Source organism: Nycticebus coucang, chromosome 1, assembly GCF_027406575.1.
Source record: "Nycticebus coucang isolate mNycCou1 chromosome 1, mNycCou1.pri, whole genome shotgun sequence".
Lineage (NCBI taxonomy): Eukaryota > Metazoa > Chordata > Mammalia > Primates > Lorisidae > Nycticebus > Nycticebus coucang.
Window position 1 is genome coordinate 30962228 of NC_069780.1, and position 16891 is coordinate 30979118.

The 16891-nt window shown below is 40.6% G+C and overlaps 1 protein-coding gene across 3 annotated transcripts in view; it reads right to left on the bottom strand.

Annotated features, from left to right (window-relative positions):
* SLC9B2 (solute carrier family 9 member B2) overlaps window positions 1–16290 on the bottom strand; it is a 40133-nt gene extending 23843 nt beyond the window's left edge. Inside the window, exons 1-4 of one of the 3 annotated variants that reach the window (XM_053558611.1) lie at window positions 16006–16290; window positions 8138–8265; window positions 6837–7017; window positions 603–773 (exon numbers count right to left, since the gene is read on the bottom strand). In XM_053558611.1, coding sequence (XP_053414586.1) covers window positions 603–773; window positions 6837–7017; window positions 8138–8227 — 442 coding nt within the window. In that variant the 5' untranslated portion in view covers window positions 8228–8265; window positions 16006–16290. Of the gene's footprint in view, window positions 1–602; window positions 774–6836; window positions 7018–8137; window positions 8266–15119; window positions 15260–16005 lie in introns of those variants that run through there. The other 2 variants (XM_053558531.1, XM_053558658.1) reach the window with 2 other exon arrangements.
* Between the last annotated feature and the right edge of the window lie 601 nt (window positions 16291–16891).

Here is a 16891-nt window from a genome sequence, read left to right on the forward strand (position 1 = left end):
TGATTTAGCAAAGTAGTCACTTCCATCACTGATGAGTGAGTATAGTGTCACCATGAAAGTTTGCTGATATCTTTGCTTATATTAATGAGCAAGAGGAAAATGAAACAATAAAAATGTATGTCAGAACCTCATTCTCTGTCAGTGATGAGAGCCACTTACAATACAACAAGCCCTGATTTGTGCTATTTAATGATTTTTTTGTTATAGATTCTTCCACCATGGCTGATTTTAAGCTGCCAACATGATGTTACTGTCTATGGAGCTGGGAAGAGAGGGCAGTGGCTCACCATTATATAGGATTTACATAATCTCAAAAGCATAGAAAAGGTGACATGCAAACAAATAACTAGAAAGGAATCAGTTTGGGGTATTAATTACTCTTGTTTTTCACGTAAGCTATTTAATTGTAAATTTATATAATTTACTTTTTATAATTGCCATGTTTAACAACTGGCTCACAAAACTCAAAATTTAGCAATCACCTTTTGGCTCTAGCACTGCAAATAGAGAAACATTTTTGCCTTTATTTCCCAACGATTTCCAAACTACTATCTTAAAAATATGACTTACTCTGAAGAAAACATGAAGTGGTAAGCACTTACCAAGAAGGCGTGGTAGTGGGGGCAGTGTGGGTAACTGGATAAGCCCCAAAAGTTTACCTCCAGTGATGGCACAATAGAAAAGGATTATAATTCCAAACAGGTTTCCCCCAGGAAGACATTCGCTGCCAGTAATTGACCAAACTACAGCCCACAGAAGAATGAGGATGATAACTGAAATGAACCAGGAAAACCAGCTACTATCAACAAGTTATCATATGCAGGTTTTGCCATAATCTAACATAACTTTTTAAAACAAATACTGAATGCATATTCAAATATTTATAACCATGTTTAATTGCACATCAGTAATATGAACCGTGTAATTACCAACCATCTTAAAAAATAGATTACTTCTAGTACTTCCAAATCTGCCTTTCTCTCCCTCCCCAATCCCCAATCCATCCACCCACCTCCCTTCATGCTGCCAGAAGGAACCATTATCTTGAATTTTTTACCACTCCCTTATTTTTCTTTATAATTTTACCACAAAAATATTAGAATTTAATTTTATAAAGAGAAACAATTTCTGTTTTTACCTTCTTGATAGGAACATGAGAGTGCTTAACTCCAATCACATTCCAGTATTTCAGTTCTGCCTTAAATTAAACATCATTGTGATCACTGTATCTTTTTTATAGTCAAAGTTTATTTGGAATTACCTATAAACGTTTCTCTTTTTTTGATCATCCTTCATTATGGCATCTCCAACTTGCTGTCTGGGACAATTACTGCCTCAAGTATTTCTTTTAGTGGAAGCGTTTCTATTAGAATATGAAATGTGTCCCCCTGTTTGAAAACTTGTGTTCTCCAAAACTGTACACTAAAAATAGAAAGCCTCGCTCATTAAAAAAAGTAGAGTTGGGAAAGACCACTCAAAATTCAAACTTGTGCCCAAAGAACTAAGAAAGCAATGCTAATAAAAATACTAGCACAGTTAAATCGCCACTGACATTTGTATCCCATACAGGTAGTTGGTTTTTTACAGAACTTAAACCCAAAACCACATTTTCTACTTCAAGATGTAGAGTTTTGAGGGCATATGCTTTAAATACAGAGCAATTCTACAGAAATCTGATCCGTATTGTAGCCCTCTCCATCAACCAAAAAAAAAAAAAAAAGTTTTAAACTAACGGCAAAGTGTTGGCAGCTTCTTAATCTATCCGGGGGTCCTCAAACTGCGGCCCGCGGGCCACATGAGGCAGTGTGATTGTATTTGTTCCTGTTTTGTATTTTTACTTCAAATAAGATATGTGCAGTGTGCATAAGAATTTGTCCATAGTTTTTTTTTTTTTTAAACTATAGTCCGGCCCTCTAATGGTCTGAGGGACAGTGAATTGGCCCTCTGTTTAAAAAGTTTGAGGACGCCTGATCTATACTGTCAGCTGCTCCATACACATGTTTAAGGTTGTGGAACATTTAAGAGTCCTTAATGCCCCTGAACCAGCTACTGATGCATGAAAAGGGGGCACTTTCACAGGACGTCAGCTTTTCAATGATCCCTGTGAGGAAGGCTTTATCTTTGATTGTAAGAAACATATACCAGGCTCGGCGCCTGTAGCTCAAGCCACTAGAGTGCCAGCCACATACACTAGAGCTGGCAGGTTTGAATCCAGCCCGGCCGCCAAACAACAATGACATCTACAACCAAAAGATAGCGGGGTGTTGTGGTGGGCACTTGTAGTCCCAGCCAGCTACTTGGGAGGTTGAGACAAGAGAATCGCTTAAGCCCAGGAGTTTGAGATTGCTGTGAGCTGTGATGCTACAGCAGTCTACTGAGGGTAACAGCTTGAGACTCTGTCTAAAAAAGAAAGAAAGGAAGAAGGTAAGGTAAGGTAAATACCTGACCTTTTAGGGGGAGGGGGAGGGTGGTTCAATCCACTTTGCCTTCACTTGCTATTGCTTAATGATACAAAGTAGTAATATGCCAGGAAAAATTATGCACAAAAATACAAACTCCACCTCATACTGACACAGTGAATTCATGGTATAGGGACACTCTTCAGAGCCTGCTGTATTTCTTACAGGGATCTGCTGGTAGTAAATTCTTCATTCTCTTGTCTGGGATTATCTTTATTCTCATTCTTAAAAGGCAATTCTTCTATGTATATCTCAGAGGCTTACCACAAATTCTAGGTTAAGAGTTATTTTCTTTCTTTTCCTTGAAAATATTATTCCTAGGTTTTCTACCTTTCACTGTCGCTGTTGGGAAGTCTAATTTCATTTCTTTTTTAGGGGAATTCTTTTTGATTTTTTAAATATCTTTTTCTTTGGTTTTCTGCAGTTTCAGCATGAGGTGTTCAGGTGTGGTTTCCTTTCGTTTTGCTTAGGATATGTGGGATATTTTAAATCAATTCTGGAACATTCTTAGTCTTTCTTCCTTTAAGTATTTTCTTTCCCCATTTCCCCCATTCTCTGTTCTGTAAGTGTGATGAGGCAGTCATGCTCAGTTTCCACATTGCTAACCCCACTTTTCTTACTTGCTATCTCTGTGTACTGCGTTCATTCTAGATCATCTGTTCAGATCTATTTGTTAGTTCACCAATTCTTTACTCACTTAACCTGATGCCAAATCTATCCATTGAGCTTTAAATTTCAATTACTCTATCTTTCATTTCTAGAAGTTCAAGCTGATTCTTTTCCAGATCTGTTCATTTTAAAAATATTACTTATTACGTACTCTTATTTGTTACCTCCTCTAACTTCCTTACATATATCAAATATTTTATATTCTATTTTCTGATGACAGTTTCAAAATCTGTTTTCTGTTTCCTTGTACATGCTGTGATTTTCTTTTAGTATTTTTTTTTTTTTTTTTGCAATAGTGAGCTCTTCCTTGGAACTTTATCTGTGAAGTTTGTTGGAGCCTTAGGTTGAATGTGAGTATTTCCAGACAAGATTTGAATTTTCTTTCACAGTGTCCTTAGAAGCTTGCAATCTGGGACTACCTGAAAACATTAGACACATTTTCTGATTGAGATTTTTTTTTTCTGTGAAATTGGAGCACAAATCAGGATGAAATTATACATTTTTAGTGGAGACTCCTCCCCTGCCCCCACCAGCAGCCACAGTTGAGAAAGACAGGTTTAGTCAGAGGCCCCATCTACAGGACAGGTTTACCTCAAATTTACCCTTATAGCTTCCCATTTTATGTGGGTGAAGGAGAATGATTTCTCCTGTTATAATTCTCCCAACTGGGGCAGGCTCTTGCTTAGCCTTCTGTGCCTCAGGGCTCTCAAAATCAAAATCAATCTTTCAGGTTCACTGGGGTTTGGCAGAAACCTTCAGGGGGAAAGCCTGCTTGAGAACTTACTCAGCTCTCCTACTTTGTTTTTGTTGTCTAATGATTTCCTGGTTGGGTTGTTGTTGTTTTGTTTTTTTGACACATTTTTAAATTTTTTTTTTTTTTTCACATTTTTTCCTTGCTTTAAGTGACAGGATTGTTTATTGCCTCTTGTTTACCATGTTGCTGGAGACTGAATTCAATGTTTCTTTTTCTAAATGCTCACAGAATTGTTTCAGATTTTCTAGGCCTATGATACTATTGCAATGAAATATCTAAGGGGCCTTCAATATTTTCCAGTTGGCTATAAGGGCTGAAATTTGTATGTAATGTTGGTGGTAGAATGGGAAAGCAGGATTTGCCACCTGCTAAGTTGTACTTTATCATAGCACAAACCCAACTTTATGTTAAATTCAGCCAGGTACAATTAAGAGTTTTCACTTTTCGGGCAGCGCCTGTGGCTCAGTGAGTAGGGCGCCGGCCCCATATGCCGAGGGTGGTGGGTTCAAGCCCAGCCCTGGCCAAACTGCAACAGAAAAATAGCCGGGCGTTGTGGCGTGCGCCTGTAGTCCCAGCTGCTCGGGAGGCTGAGGCAAGAGAATCGCATAAGCCCAAGTATTAGAGGTTGCTGTGAGCCGTGTGACGCCACGGCACTCTACCCAAGGGTGGTACAGTGAGACTCTGTCTCTACAAAAAAAAAAAAAAAAAAGAGTTTTCACTTTTCTATTTCATGATCACTTTTTTTTTTAAGACAGAGTCTCACTTTGTCACCCTTGGTAGTACAGTACCGTGGCATCACAGCTCATAGCAACTTCAAACCCTTGGGCTTAAGCGATTCTCTCGCCTCAGCCTCCCAAACAGCAGGGACTATAGGCGACACTCCCTCCCCACAATGCTCGGCATTTTTTTTTTTTTTTTTTCTTTTTTGAGACAAGGTCTCACTCTGGCTCAGGCTGGTCTTGAACTCCTGAGCTCAGGCAATCCACCCACCTTGGCCTCCCAGAGTGCTAGGCTTAGAGGTGTGAGCCATAGCACCTAGCCTCAGGATCACTTTTTAAAAAAATCTCTAACTCGGTTGGCACTTGTGACTCAAAGGAGGAGGGCGCTGACCCCATATGCCAGAGGTGGTGGGTTCAAACCCAGCCCTGGCCAGAAATTGGAAAAAAAAAAAGTCTCTAACTCTCCTTTTCTTTCCCATACTTGAACTACAGTTATAAATACATAGCAAATGTTTATTTATAAGGTTTCTTAAAATACATTTAAATCAGTTAATAATTTGATCATTTATTATTTTGGAAAATCATATTTTTTACATGTAAGATTTACTTTTTAAGAATACTATATGTACCACATGAGCACAGGAAGGAATATAGGACAAACGTAGTTTTATAAACCTCAGGAAAAGAAGTACAGGAAAACAAGCAATGAGGTATTTACTGTGAAAACCCCATTTTTCAGGCAGTTTATGAATAATGATTATATATTTTTAAAAAATGAGTCTCAGAATCACATCATTCCTTATTACTCTTTACTTACATCAATTTGTTGTAAATATTTTAACTACAAATGTGCTTTTTTTTAATGAGACAGACTCTCATTTTGTCTCCCTCAGTAGAATGCTGTGGTGTCCTAGCTCACAGCAACCTCAAACTCTCGGGCTCAAGTGATTCTCTTGCCTCAGCCTCCCAAGTAGCTTGGATTAAAGGGGCCTGCCATGGTGCCCAGATATTTTTAGAGACAGGGGTCTCCCATTGTTTTTTTCTTTTATTGGTATATTATATTTTACATATTTGAATATTTTACATATGTGAATATTTTTTACATATGCTGAATGTATAACAATCAAGTCAGGGTACCTGGGATATCCCTACCTCAAGTATTTGTAATTTCTATGTGTTGTTTACATTTCAAGTCCTTCCTCTAGCTACTTGGTAATATACAATCTATGGTTGTTAACTATAGTCACCCTAGTCCCTAGCTTGCTGTGGAACATCAGAACCATATTCTTGAAAAATGTTAAGAGTGGATATAAAGTGTTCTCACCACAAAAATGAGTAACTGTGTGAGGTAATACATATATTACCTCACATAGCTATATTAATTAGGTAGAATTAGTCATTCCACAATGTACATATACTTTATAACATCATGTCCTCCATGATAAATACATACTATTTTACCTGTCAATGTAAAAATAAAATAAAACAAAAATTTGAAATATTTTTCTCATAAAAAGAGTAATATCTTCTTAATGAAAAAAAAAAACAAAAACCAGACTGGGCACAGTGGCTCACGCCTATCATCTCAGCACTTTGGGAGGCCAAGGCAGGAGGAATGCTTAAGTTCAGAAGTTCAAGCTTGGGGTATTCATGCGCCCTATAGTCCCAGCTACTCCTCACTTGAACTCAGGAGTTGGAGGCTGCAGGGAGCTATGATCACATTACTGCACTCCAGTCTGAGCAACAGAGGAGACTTTGTCTCAAAATTAAAATTAAATTAAATTAGCTGAAGTACAAAGCCAACATCCTTATTTATATTGACAAGATTCATTTGGAAGTATAAAGGGAGCTGTGTTTGCTCAAATATTACTTGCATGACTTCACAGTAATAACAACCAACATTATATAGTACTTTCTGTAGCCCTAATTCTGTGGGATTAATTGGATATAGTGAAGGGAAAGATCCTTGATCTCTGTTCTTTTTCCCATTCTACTGGCTTAAATGGGGATGACCACAGTGATCCTAGAAGGCCAGCTAAAGATGGAAAAGCCCTGTCAGCCTAGGCCTGTGAACGACTGTGGACCAGAACCACCTACCAGGGTGAATTGGCAGTTTTTGTATGAGAGAAAAGTAAACTTCTTTTTGTCCTTTAAACCCTATTATTTAGGAATCTCTCATTATAACAACTTTATCTTTACCTTCTCTTTCTGAATTCATCTTTACCATTTACTTACCATTTGTTATTATTCTGTCCAGTAAACCATGCGGAGGGCAAGCCAATGCTTGTTTCAGTCTTTGCGAACAATCTGACTCAGTTGATGTTCCTTGTAGCTTTTTTTCACTGCTATTCAATAGGTTACTTCCTTCCGTTGGTTCATTTTCATCTCTCCCTTTGAGGTTCATAATTGTCTCTGCCTATATTTAGAGCAAGTTGTAAAAGATTTAAAACTATGTATTTTTTATACGTTTTTATAGTTACTAAGTCATCACATAACAATTCAAATTTCCATTACTAGAATCAAGGATACTACTTTATAAGGAAAATGTGTAACTTTATTGTTAGCTAATCAGCTCCTGCTTGAAACAAGAACTATATTAGGAGTATTTAGCACTGCCACTATTTTTAGTGAAGGTTAAGCATCCCTAATCTGAAAATCCAAAATCCAAAATGCTCCAAAATCTGGAAATCTTTGAGTGCTGAGAGGATGCCACGTATGGAAGATTCCATACCTGACCTCATGTGACCAGTCACAGTCAAAATGTAACTTTGTCTCATGTACAAAATTGTTAAAAATACAGCATAAAATGACCTCAGGTTATGTGTACAAGGTATACATGAAACATAAATGAATTTCATGTTTAGGCTTTGGTTCTATCCCTAAGATATATTATTATGTATATACAAATATTCCAAAATCCAAAAAATCTGAAACACTTCTGTTCCCAAGTATTTCAGATGAAGTATATTCAATCTGTATTATAAATGCTTGAGGGACATAAAATTTCATTATGTTTTGCAATATGAGTTTAAAAATCAGCATATTTAATATATAAATCAGTGGAAGAGTTGTCGTCTCATTTACCAAAGTGGTTCAGAAAAAGATAACCCATAGTGGTTAAAAGCAATTCACATTCATCTATCTACTTGAATTTAAGCAATACTGAGAGAAGAGAGAACACAAAACCATTCTAGGGATTAGGCCAGGAACACGTGGCCAGCTGCTGCTAACATTAGCAGGACAACTGGCGGTCACACCTTCCTTGGACTGTATGAGTTTGGGGATTAAGAATGGGGAGAGTGCGGCACCTGTGGCTCAAGGAGTAGGGCACCGGTCCCATATGCCGGAGGTGGCGGGTTCAAACCTAGCCCCGGACAAAAAAAAAAACCACACACACACACACACACACAAAAAGAATGGGGAGAGTTTTTAATTGAGAGAGAATAAAGAGAACACAATTCTATCATAGTTTAGAAATACACAGTCCCTTCTTTAAAGAAATGACTGGGATGTTGTGTGTTTGATTAGAGATTTACCTGTGTTTCTTGATGCACCGAGGCTGTGTGATTCATCCCTATGGATGGTTTTGAATCGTCACATTCAATTGCTTTGTTTTCATTCTCCATGATTTATAATTAAGAAGATGGTGGAAGAAGAACAAGATCTGTTTTGAAGGAAAAACAGTATAGAGGAGCAATTTGAGAATCTTTACATTTCACATGTTTTAGATTGCATTGTTCCCCCCTTAGAACTCTGAATAGCTACAGTATTTTCAATTAGACTATTTTTTTTTTTTTTTGTAGAGACAGAGTCTCACTTTATGGCCCTTGTTAGAGTGCCGTGGCCTCACATAGCTCACAGCAACCTCCAATTCCTGGGCTTAAGCGATTCTCTTGCCTCAGCCTCCCGAGTAGCTGGGACTACAGGCGCCCGCCACAACGCCTGGCTATTTTTTGGTTGCAGTTTGGCTGGGGCCGGGTTTGAACCCACCACCCTCGGTATATGGGGCCGGCGCCTTATCGACTGAGCCACAAACTTTCAATTGCTGACGTTTTGTTTGACTCTGATATATTATCTGCATTCTTATCTATTTTTTTTTCCTCTTATAAAAGAGACCTTGTTGACCAATCACATTCTTGTGATTTCTTTCCCACCTTATTTTTTGAGTTATACTTCAAAATATGCCAAGCAATATCACTATTAAACTGTCCTCAGTAAGGGGCCAACCTGAAGAAGCAGGAAAGTTCCAGGTAATTTTCCAATGTTGGTATGAAGAATGAGTCACTAAGGGGAAATCTCTGGATTCCAGCATTTTCAGAGAAACTAGAGTTATTAATTCCTGCCTGGTTCTTATTGCTAAAGTAAAGTCAAAAAACACAGCACCATTGAATGAGTAGCCACAATATCTTGGACACTACGATAAGGGCTTATGATGTCAAAACCAAAACACATTGTCTTCTGTTGGCTTAAGTATACTTATTCCAAGTAACTAAAATGCCTACAAGGCAAATAGGCTGGCTCAAGAAACATCTACCTCAATCTTTTCTCCCTAGGCTTCCCATGCTACACAGGTTGCAAAGCCAAAAACAGCACTCCAATTCCTACCTACTTCTGCAGCTAGAGATGGCCATTTGTCACAGCTGAGTGGGAGTCCCTGGGGAGGCCTTTAAAGGATCATACTTTCTACTCTTTGCCTGCTAATATTTCCTTTTCTCCTTTCTAGAATGTAGATACAATGCCTAGGTGGGTGGCAGCCATCTTTCAACCATGAGAATAAAAGTCCAGTGCTTAGGACAACAGATAAGTAAGACAAGGAGGAGCCAGGTCCTTGATGAAATCCTGAAGTTGTTAAATTGGTCTTGGACTGGCAAGTTTTGCCGTAAGTGTTTAAATCCCTATTTAACAACTTTTCTTTTTACTAGTACAACAAGTACAATAAGTATTATGATGGAAGTATAAACTACAAGCTTTGGTAGAACTAAAGAAAAAATTATGTGAGAGAAAGAGAAAATTTAATACAGCACATATGTGAGTGCCTAATACGTGCCAGGCACTGTGCTAGGCCATAAAGACAAGGATGAATTAGAAAGGACCCAGCCTCAAGCAATCATTTTCTCAAGGAAATAAAGTTGTTTGTGTTTAAAATTGCAAAGGACAGCAAAATCTTTCCACCAGTCCTACCACTTGCACCACTACCATCACCATTTTTCTTCCTTACAAAATACAACAACAACCAGAATAAAAAAAAAATTTTTTTTTTTTTTGAGTCACAGTCTCACCCTGCTACCCTGGGTAGAACACCTTGGCATCATCATAGTTCACAACAACCTTGAACTCCTGGGCTCCAGGGATCCTCCTGCCTCAGTTTTTCTATTTTAGTTGAGATAGAGTCTCACTCTTGCTCAGGCTGAGCTCAAGCAATCAACCCTCTTCTGCCTCTCAGAGTGCTAGGATTATAGGCGTGAGCCACTGTGCCTGCCAACCAGAATGAATCTTAAAAAACATTCAGCCTAGACTGGAAATGGTGGTTCATGCCTGTAATTCTGGCTTTTAAAGGGAATTGCTAGAGGCCAGGAGTTTGAAATCAGCCTAGTCAACATGATGGGACCCTGTTTCTACAAAAAAAATTAAAAAGTTAGGCAGGCATCATAGCACATTCCTGTAGACCCACATATTCAGGAAGGTAAGGTGGAAGTATCATTTGAGTCCAGAAGTTCAAGGTTACAGTGAGCCATCATCATGCCATTGCACTATAGCCTGGGTGACACAGCAAAATCCTGTCTTCAAAAAACTAAACAACAACAACAAAAAAACCTCTTCAGTTTAGTTTTTATTATATTTAATTTGTAATAAATATATTTATATAATGATATACCTCATTGCTGAATATCACTATGGTCATCAGATGGCCAAGGGGAGTACTTTGAAGGTGGCTATAGTGATATTCAGCAATGAGGTATGTAGAACTTTTTCTAGGATGAGTTTGCAAACTTAATTGTCATACAATGACAGCTCTGATGTCTGTTACACAAAAAAGTTCCAAAATTGCTTTGAAGGGTAGAGTAGGCACTAGTATCAGTGCTTGGTTTCCCCTGGGGAGTACCCTGAAGGTGACCATAGTGATATTCAGCAATGAGGTAAATAGTACTTTTTCTAGGATGAATTCACAAAATTAATTGTCAGACTCGATAACGCCACTGAAATTATAGAGCTGTGAACCTGAAAGGATATTTCCTTAATTCTTCCTCCACACTTGAGAGAAAATTGCACTTAATAGACAAAGAATATGAGCAATTCTCTACATGCATGTGTATGTAAGCAAACAGAAAAAAAAAGTCTGTTAACAGTACCTGCTTTTGGGAAGAGAAATGGAATTGCAGTGGTTGAACTTTCGTTTTATTTTCTATATTGTTAAGATTAAGTAAGATTTTCTTACGCAATTTACAGACAGTAAAAAAATAATCTGTGTAGGGCGGCACCTGTGGCTCAGTGGGTAAGGTGCAGGCCCCATATACCGAGAGTGGTGGGTTCAAACCCAGCCCCTGCCAAACTGCAACAACAAAAAAATAGCTGGGCGCTGTGGCGGGCGCCTGTAGTCCCAGCTGCTCGGGAGCCCGAGGCAAGAGAATCGCCGAAGCCCAAGGATTTGGAGGCTGTGATGCCAGGGCACTCTACTGAGGGTTAATAAATGAGACTATCTCAAAAAAAAAAAAAAATAGGGTGGCACCTATGGCTCAAAGGAGTGGGGTGCCAGCCCCATATACTGGAGGTGGCAGGTTCAAACCAGGCCCAAGCCAAAAACTGCAAAAATAAATAAACAAATAATAATCTGTGTAATCCTTAAAGCTTTAGATAATGAAAATGGTCTAGATTTCCTCAGTAATATTTTTCATAGGCATGTTCTGGTCATTTTAAGGTCATTTTTTGTTTGTTTTTGTGGTTTTTGAAGAAGATGGGGCACTGTCTAGAATTATCTACAGTAGTTTTCATATATTTTTAAGCCAAACATATTTCATCAAATGAAACCTTATCCTTAAATCCCAAAAACAGAACAGATGAAGGTTGGGCCACAAGAGCCCTATCCATATGACCCTGTTCCCTTGCAAGTGAAGCGTATTTTGGAAACCACTTCTGTAAATATGCTTTCACATACATGAAGATATTTGTTAAATCAGCCTTCTCTTTTTCAGGTTATCGAACTAATCTAAATGTTTAAAAGGGCTTTCTGTAATATTCCAGAGAAAATAAAAAAAAGTATCAATTTGCAAATGTCCACAGGCTCTTGGTCAAGTAAAATATGCTTGCTGCTATCGTTTCAATTACAGCTGAAAGATCATGGCCTGAATAAAGACTGGTAATTCTTGCTTTGTGTTATCTGTAATATGAATAGATTGACATTTAATGGGATACTCTGATTAAGAATTTACACATATAGCTTGTTACGGTTTGAAGATTTTTGTCCCTCTAAAATTCCTATGCTATCACTTAACCCCCAAGGCGATGGTATTAAGAGGTATGGCCTTTTGGGAAGTGATTAACTCCCCAGTGCTCCTCCTTCATAAATGAGATAAATGCCCTTATGAAAGAGGTTGGAAGGACCAGCCTAGTCCCTTTTGCTTTTTCTCTTCCACGTGAGGACCCAGCAAGCAGGTACAGTTTTGCAAGTAGAGAGCTAGCACTCATAGACAGCAAATCAGCTAGCACCTTGATCTTGAACTTCCCAGCCTCCAGAATGGTAGGAAATAAGTTTCTATCAATTGTAAATTACTCAGTTGTGGTATTTTGTTATAGCAGTACAAATGGACAGAGACATGGCTGGAGTGCTTTATTTGCTGCATTCATGCCTTTGAAAAAGCAGCACCAAGCTTGTTCATTAAATACTCTATATGACAATAGTAACAATCTCCCTCCTTTCATGTGTTGAAAGTACAGGCTTTCAGTCTCATACTGAGCATACGGAACCTATAGAAGCATTCCAGTTTCTGGATTCTGCTATCAACTCTTATTGAATGCTCATTTCCTACAAGAAGCCCTACCCAGCCACGAGGAATTCAAATCAGGCTACAAAGTAGAGCTTACAACTTTCCTTGTCAATTAATTACTGAAATGACTAGGAATGTTTCCCTGACTGAGAGCTACCTTGTCTGAAAGTGTTAGGTGTGTCAAACTGTGTGGGCCAAGATACCAAAGGAAAACAACTGCTATTCTATTTGGTTAAGTGGCCAAGTGGTTTGGTTGACTCACCATAAGTAAAACCCTATCTAAGGAGGTATGAATAAAAGGAAATCATCCCTAAGTAAGAAGGGACTCAATACTTGTGTCTCTCCTTTCTATTCTTTCTCCCCACTGAAGGCAAATGTATTTATTAAAAGGTGAAAGTATTTTTTTCTAGGCCTACTAAAAGCAGAATCTCTAGAGATTCAGTTTCTCCTAAGTGTGGCAGCCGTGACTTCTTACTTATCTAACTGCCCTTCTTTCAGATATGCCAGTACGTCCCCTCCTAGCTCTAGGGATAAGTCATGATTTAGCTAAAGCACTCTCTGTACCACCATGCCTCTTTGTTCCTTGTTGGTTTAGGGATGATCATTTCTTGCCAGTGGAGTTTGTTGGCAAGGCTATTTGGGGCTACTGGCTAAGATTTTCCGTTCTAATAAAAAGAGAGGCAGGAGGAGAAACCTCCCCTCTTTTGTGTTCTTGTTACAGAAAATATTCTGTAAACATTTTAAAATGAAGAAATGTTTTACATTATACTTGCAATGCAAGAGGCTTTAAACCCCTAGTCTATATGTAATAAACAAATGACTTCAGCAGCCAGGCAGGTAATAGGTGATAAGAGTCTATGGTAAGTGGAAAGGGCCTTGCCAATTAAAGGCATTCAAGTTACCATAGATCTCTGGACCTAATCTCACGATTTCACTTCCCAAAGTTTAGGTGGTTTAGGTGATTCTTAAATAACATAGTAATCAGACTCAGTGCATAAACAGAAATCACACCAGATATAAACATAAAGAAATTTTATACAGGGAATTAAGTATTCACAAGATTGTTAAAGGACTAGAAGTACAGGGTTAAGGCTGTACTTGGAATGACTTCTAGATACTTGCAACTGAACCACCAAGGAATGTACCATTTCTGGCACACTCAGGAAGCTCTACGGGCAGGGCCTACGGAGTTCAACAGCACTACTGTAGCTATGACCTGGAAACTGTCTGGACAGGGAACACAGAATATGTTCAACACCTCCTTCAACTGCCTCTGGATAGCAGCACAGCTGGTGATTCAACTCAGCAATGCTGAGTCTGGCTGTCCCTGCTGCTAACTGCCTCTCCTTACACACAATTCTGGAGAGTCGACAATGGCTTCTCCTGGAGCTTCCTTGCCAGCAGAAAACAGCCAAAATCCAAGGAAGACACTTCACCCTGCCTCACCCTGTCTCTGAAGTGTCAGGCAAATCTTGTGAAACCCTAATTTTACATCCAAAACTCTACCCGGAAGGGAGTCTGGGCAATGTTTATAGCTTTCCAATCTCTGCTGACACACACACTAGAAGCTGATAGGAATGGATGTGAGTGTCAACTTCCACATTCAGCCCAGGAACTTTGGGAATAGGCCTGAGGACTAATATCTAGGTCACTGACTCTTTTCCAACTAAGTCTATAATATCTTCTATAGAAGTCCTAAAAAAAAAAAAAAAAAAAAAGGCAACCTGTAGTCAACAAGATTATACTTCTAAGGATCTTCACAGTGTAGAAAACACACTGTTAGTCACTTGCACACAATGTTAGTATAGCATGAATCACACTCCCTAATTATTGTACTAGTTTAGGTACTGTTCTGATCCACTGGAATTTGAACTCCTGTGTCATAGAACCTGTATTTAATCCATATTTGTATCTCCCATCTCCATGGCTGCTTGACATAAAGAAGCCGGACGGATATTTGCTTAATTGAAATGTTCCATTCTTGACTTTGAGAGAAAGAATAAGCCAGAATTTCATGAGAGTATCCCGTGGCAGCAAGAGGTGCTATTAGAAGGGCTGGGGAAAGGGGCTTTAGTCGTTGAGCGCAAACAGGGGTTGGCCTGGCTAAGGTATCTGCCATCTCTACCTGCCCATAGAGTGGATTCTTGCTAGGAGGCTGAAGGAAACAGTGGCTTCCAGCTGTTAATGTTTTGGGGCAGCAAATCCCACCAGAGTGTGGTGTGAAATAACGAGAGACAAGCTGATGGCTGGTAACTGCAAAGGCCATACGCCCAACGTGCGCTTCAACCAGGTGGTATAGTCTCTACTCCCGAGGAGCTAATGGTTCTTAGCACCTCAAGCGTGCTGCTAACCTAGTCCACAAAGGTTGGTTGTGGTTGGTTGACTGGAGAACTAAACAAAAGCACACAAGGATTACGCCGATATCCGACAACAGTAAACACACACACACACACTCACACTCACAGGCCACAGTACAGACGGAAAGAGCTGGCCCCCCGCGAGGCCTACAGATCCCCCCGCGGGCGGGTTTATTTACCCTCCGTGGCTCCGGGCGTCTCGCTGGAGTCCGCTCCGCCCCGCCGGATCCACGGGGAATGGGCTACCCGGTGCGCGGGCGGGCGGCGGAGCCGGGCTCAGCCGCCGCCCTCTGGGTTTCCCGGTTCGCGCATCGTCCCAGGCGGAGCCAGGAGGCTGCGAGGACCGCGGTGACTGCAGATAACGGGCGCGGCGGCGGCGCCGCGGTGCCCCGGCTTCCGCGCACCCCGGCCGAGGCGGAGGCGGAGGCGGAGGGAGGTCCGCCCCGAGGCGCCGCGGGAGGGCTCTCGGGCGAGCCCGGGCTGGTCCCCGAGCCGCAGCGACCCCCGTGTGCGCTCTCCGCGGGGTTCCGGGCCGTGTGGGGCCGGCGCTCCTGGCCTCCCGGGGCAGGCGGCCCCAGGCCTACCACGAGCACACTCCCGGGGACCTCGGAGCGCCCCTGTGCGGCGTGTCGGTTGCTGGTTCTCACTGACGGGTCCGCGGACCCCGGGAAGGCTCCCTGGACACTCCGCTCCGGGAGCAGCGCAGGCGGTTGGGAAGCCGGGAGTGCAGGCCGGGCAGCCAGTGGCTGGCGGGCTCCCGCGGTCCCTGAACCGGCCTCGCGACCGTGCTGGGGGCCACCTGCAGCTGTGCCGTGGGAAGGCGCGATTCTTTCAAGGGACCGGTGGGACCAGTTCAGCTCCCTTTCGCCGTTTCTTTAACATGTTCCCCTGCTAAATACAGTATTGCGTCTTAGACCTTCCACCAACAATTTGATTCTATTTCATTGAATTCTCACTTCCATCTTTGCGGCTTCCTGCCCTCTACTCCACTCCCTCCTCCCTCACCCGTGTGTGTGTGTGTGTGTGTGTGTGTGTGTGTGTGCGCGCGCGCGCACACACACTTACCTGGTTTTCACTCCCAAGTAAGTGCCAACTTTAATCGCAGCTCTTCAGGCAAGAAGGACTATCCTCAAATGAATGTCTCCACCAGACAGAAACCACTCATTCCCTCTCTCAGGTCCTCCCTAGGTTCCATCCAATATCCTTCTTAAGAGCATCTAAGCTGATTATTTTCCTAAACCAAACTATCCTCTTTAAAGCTTGCAAAAATTTCTGGTGACATCCAACTTCCTCTTACCGCAGGGATGAAATACATTTTCCCTTTTCTTTCAGTCATATGATCTTCATTGATACATCACCTGATTTGATTGACACGACTTTGGACAATATTGATTTTTTTCTTTAGATTTTACTTCGCTTTTATTGCTAACATTTCCAAAGTTGTATAGTTTATGGTTGCCTCTGAGAAGACTCAGAGCATTTGTTAATGTAAAATCCCTTTTGTGGAATTCATTGTGTGTTTATCTGAAATTCATTTGTACACAGATGTACAAAGACATGTGAACCTTAGTGCAGCATAAGGCATTTCAAGATACCTCTATACTTACAAGCGTCAGTGTTAGGAAACCCAAGTCATTTAGTCTGACTCTCTAATTTCATAAACCAAATAATTAAAATCCAAGGTAAGTTGGCTAACTTGGTCTAATGTCACACACCAAGCTACCCATGAACCAGTAATGGAATAGCTGGTCCAAAAACCCAGAGCATTCTCTTTTCCTTCAAATTCACAGTTTAATTTTATATGCTGCTATGGACTGAATGTTTGTATACTTCCCATTCCCCAAATTCATATGTTGAAACCCTAACACCCAATGTGATAGTATACATGCATTAGGAGGTAGGACCTTTGGGAGTTAATAATTAGGTTATGAGGGTGGAGCCCTCATAAATG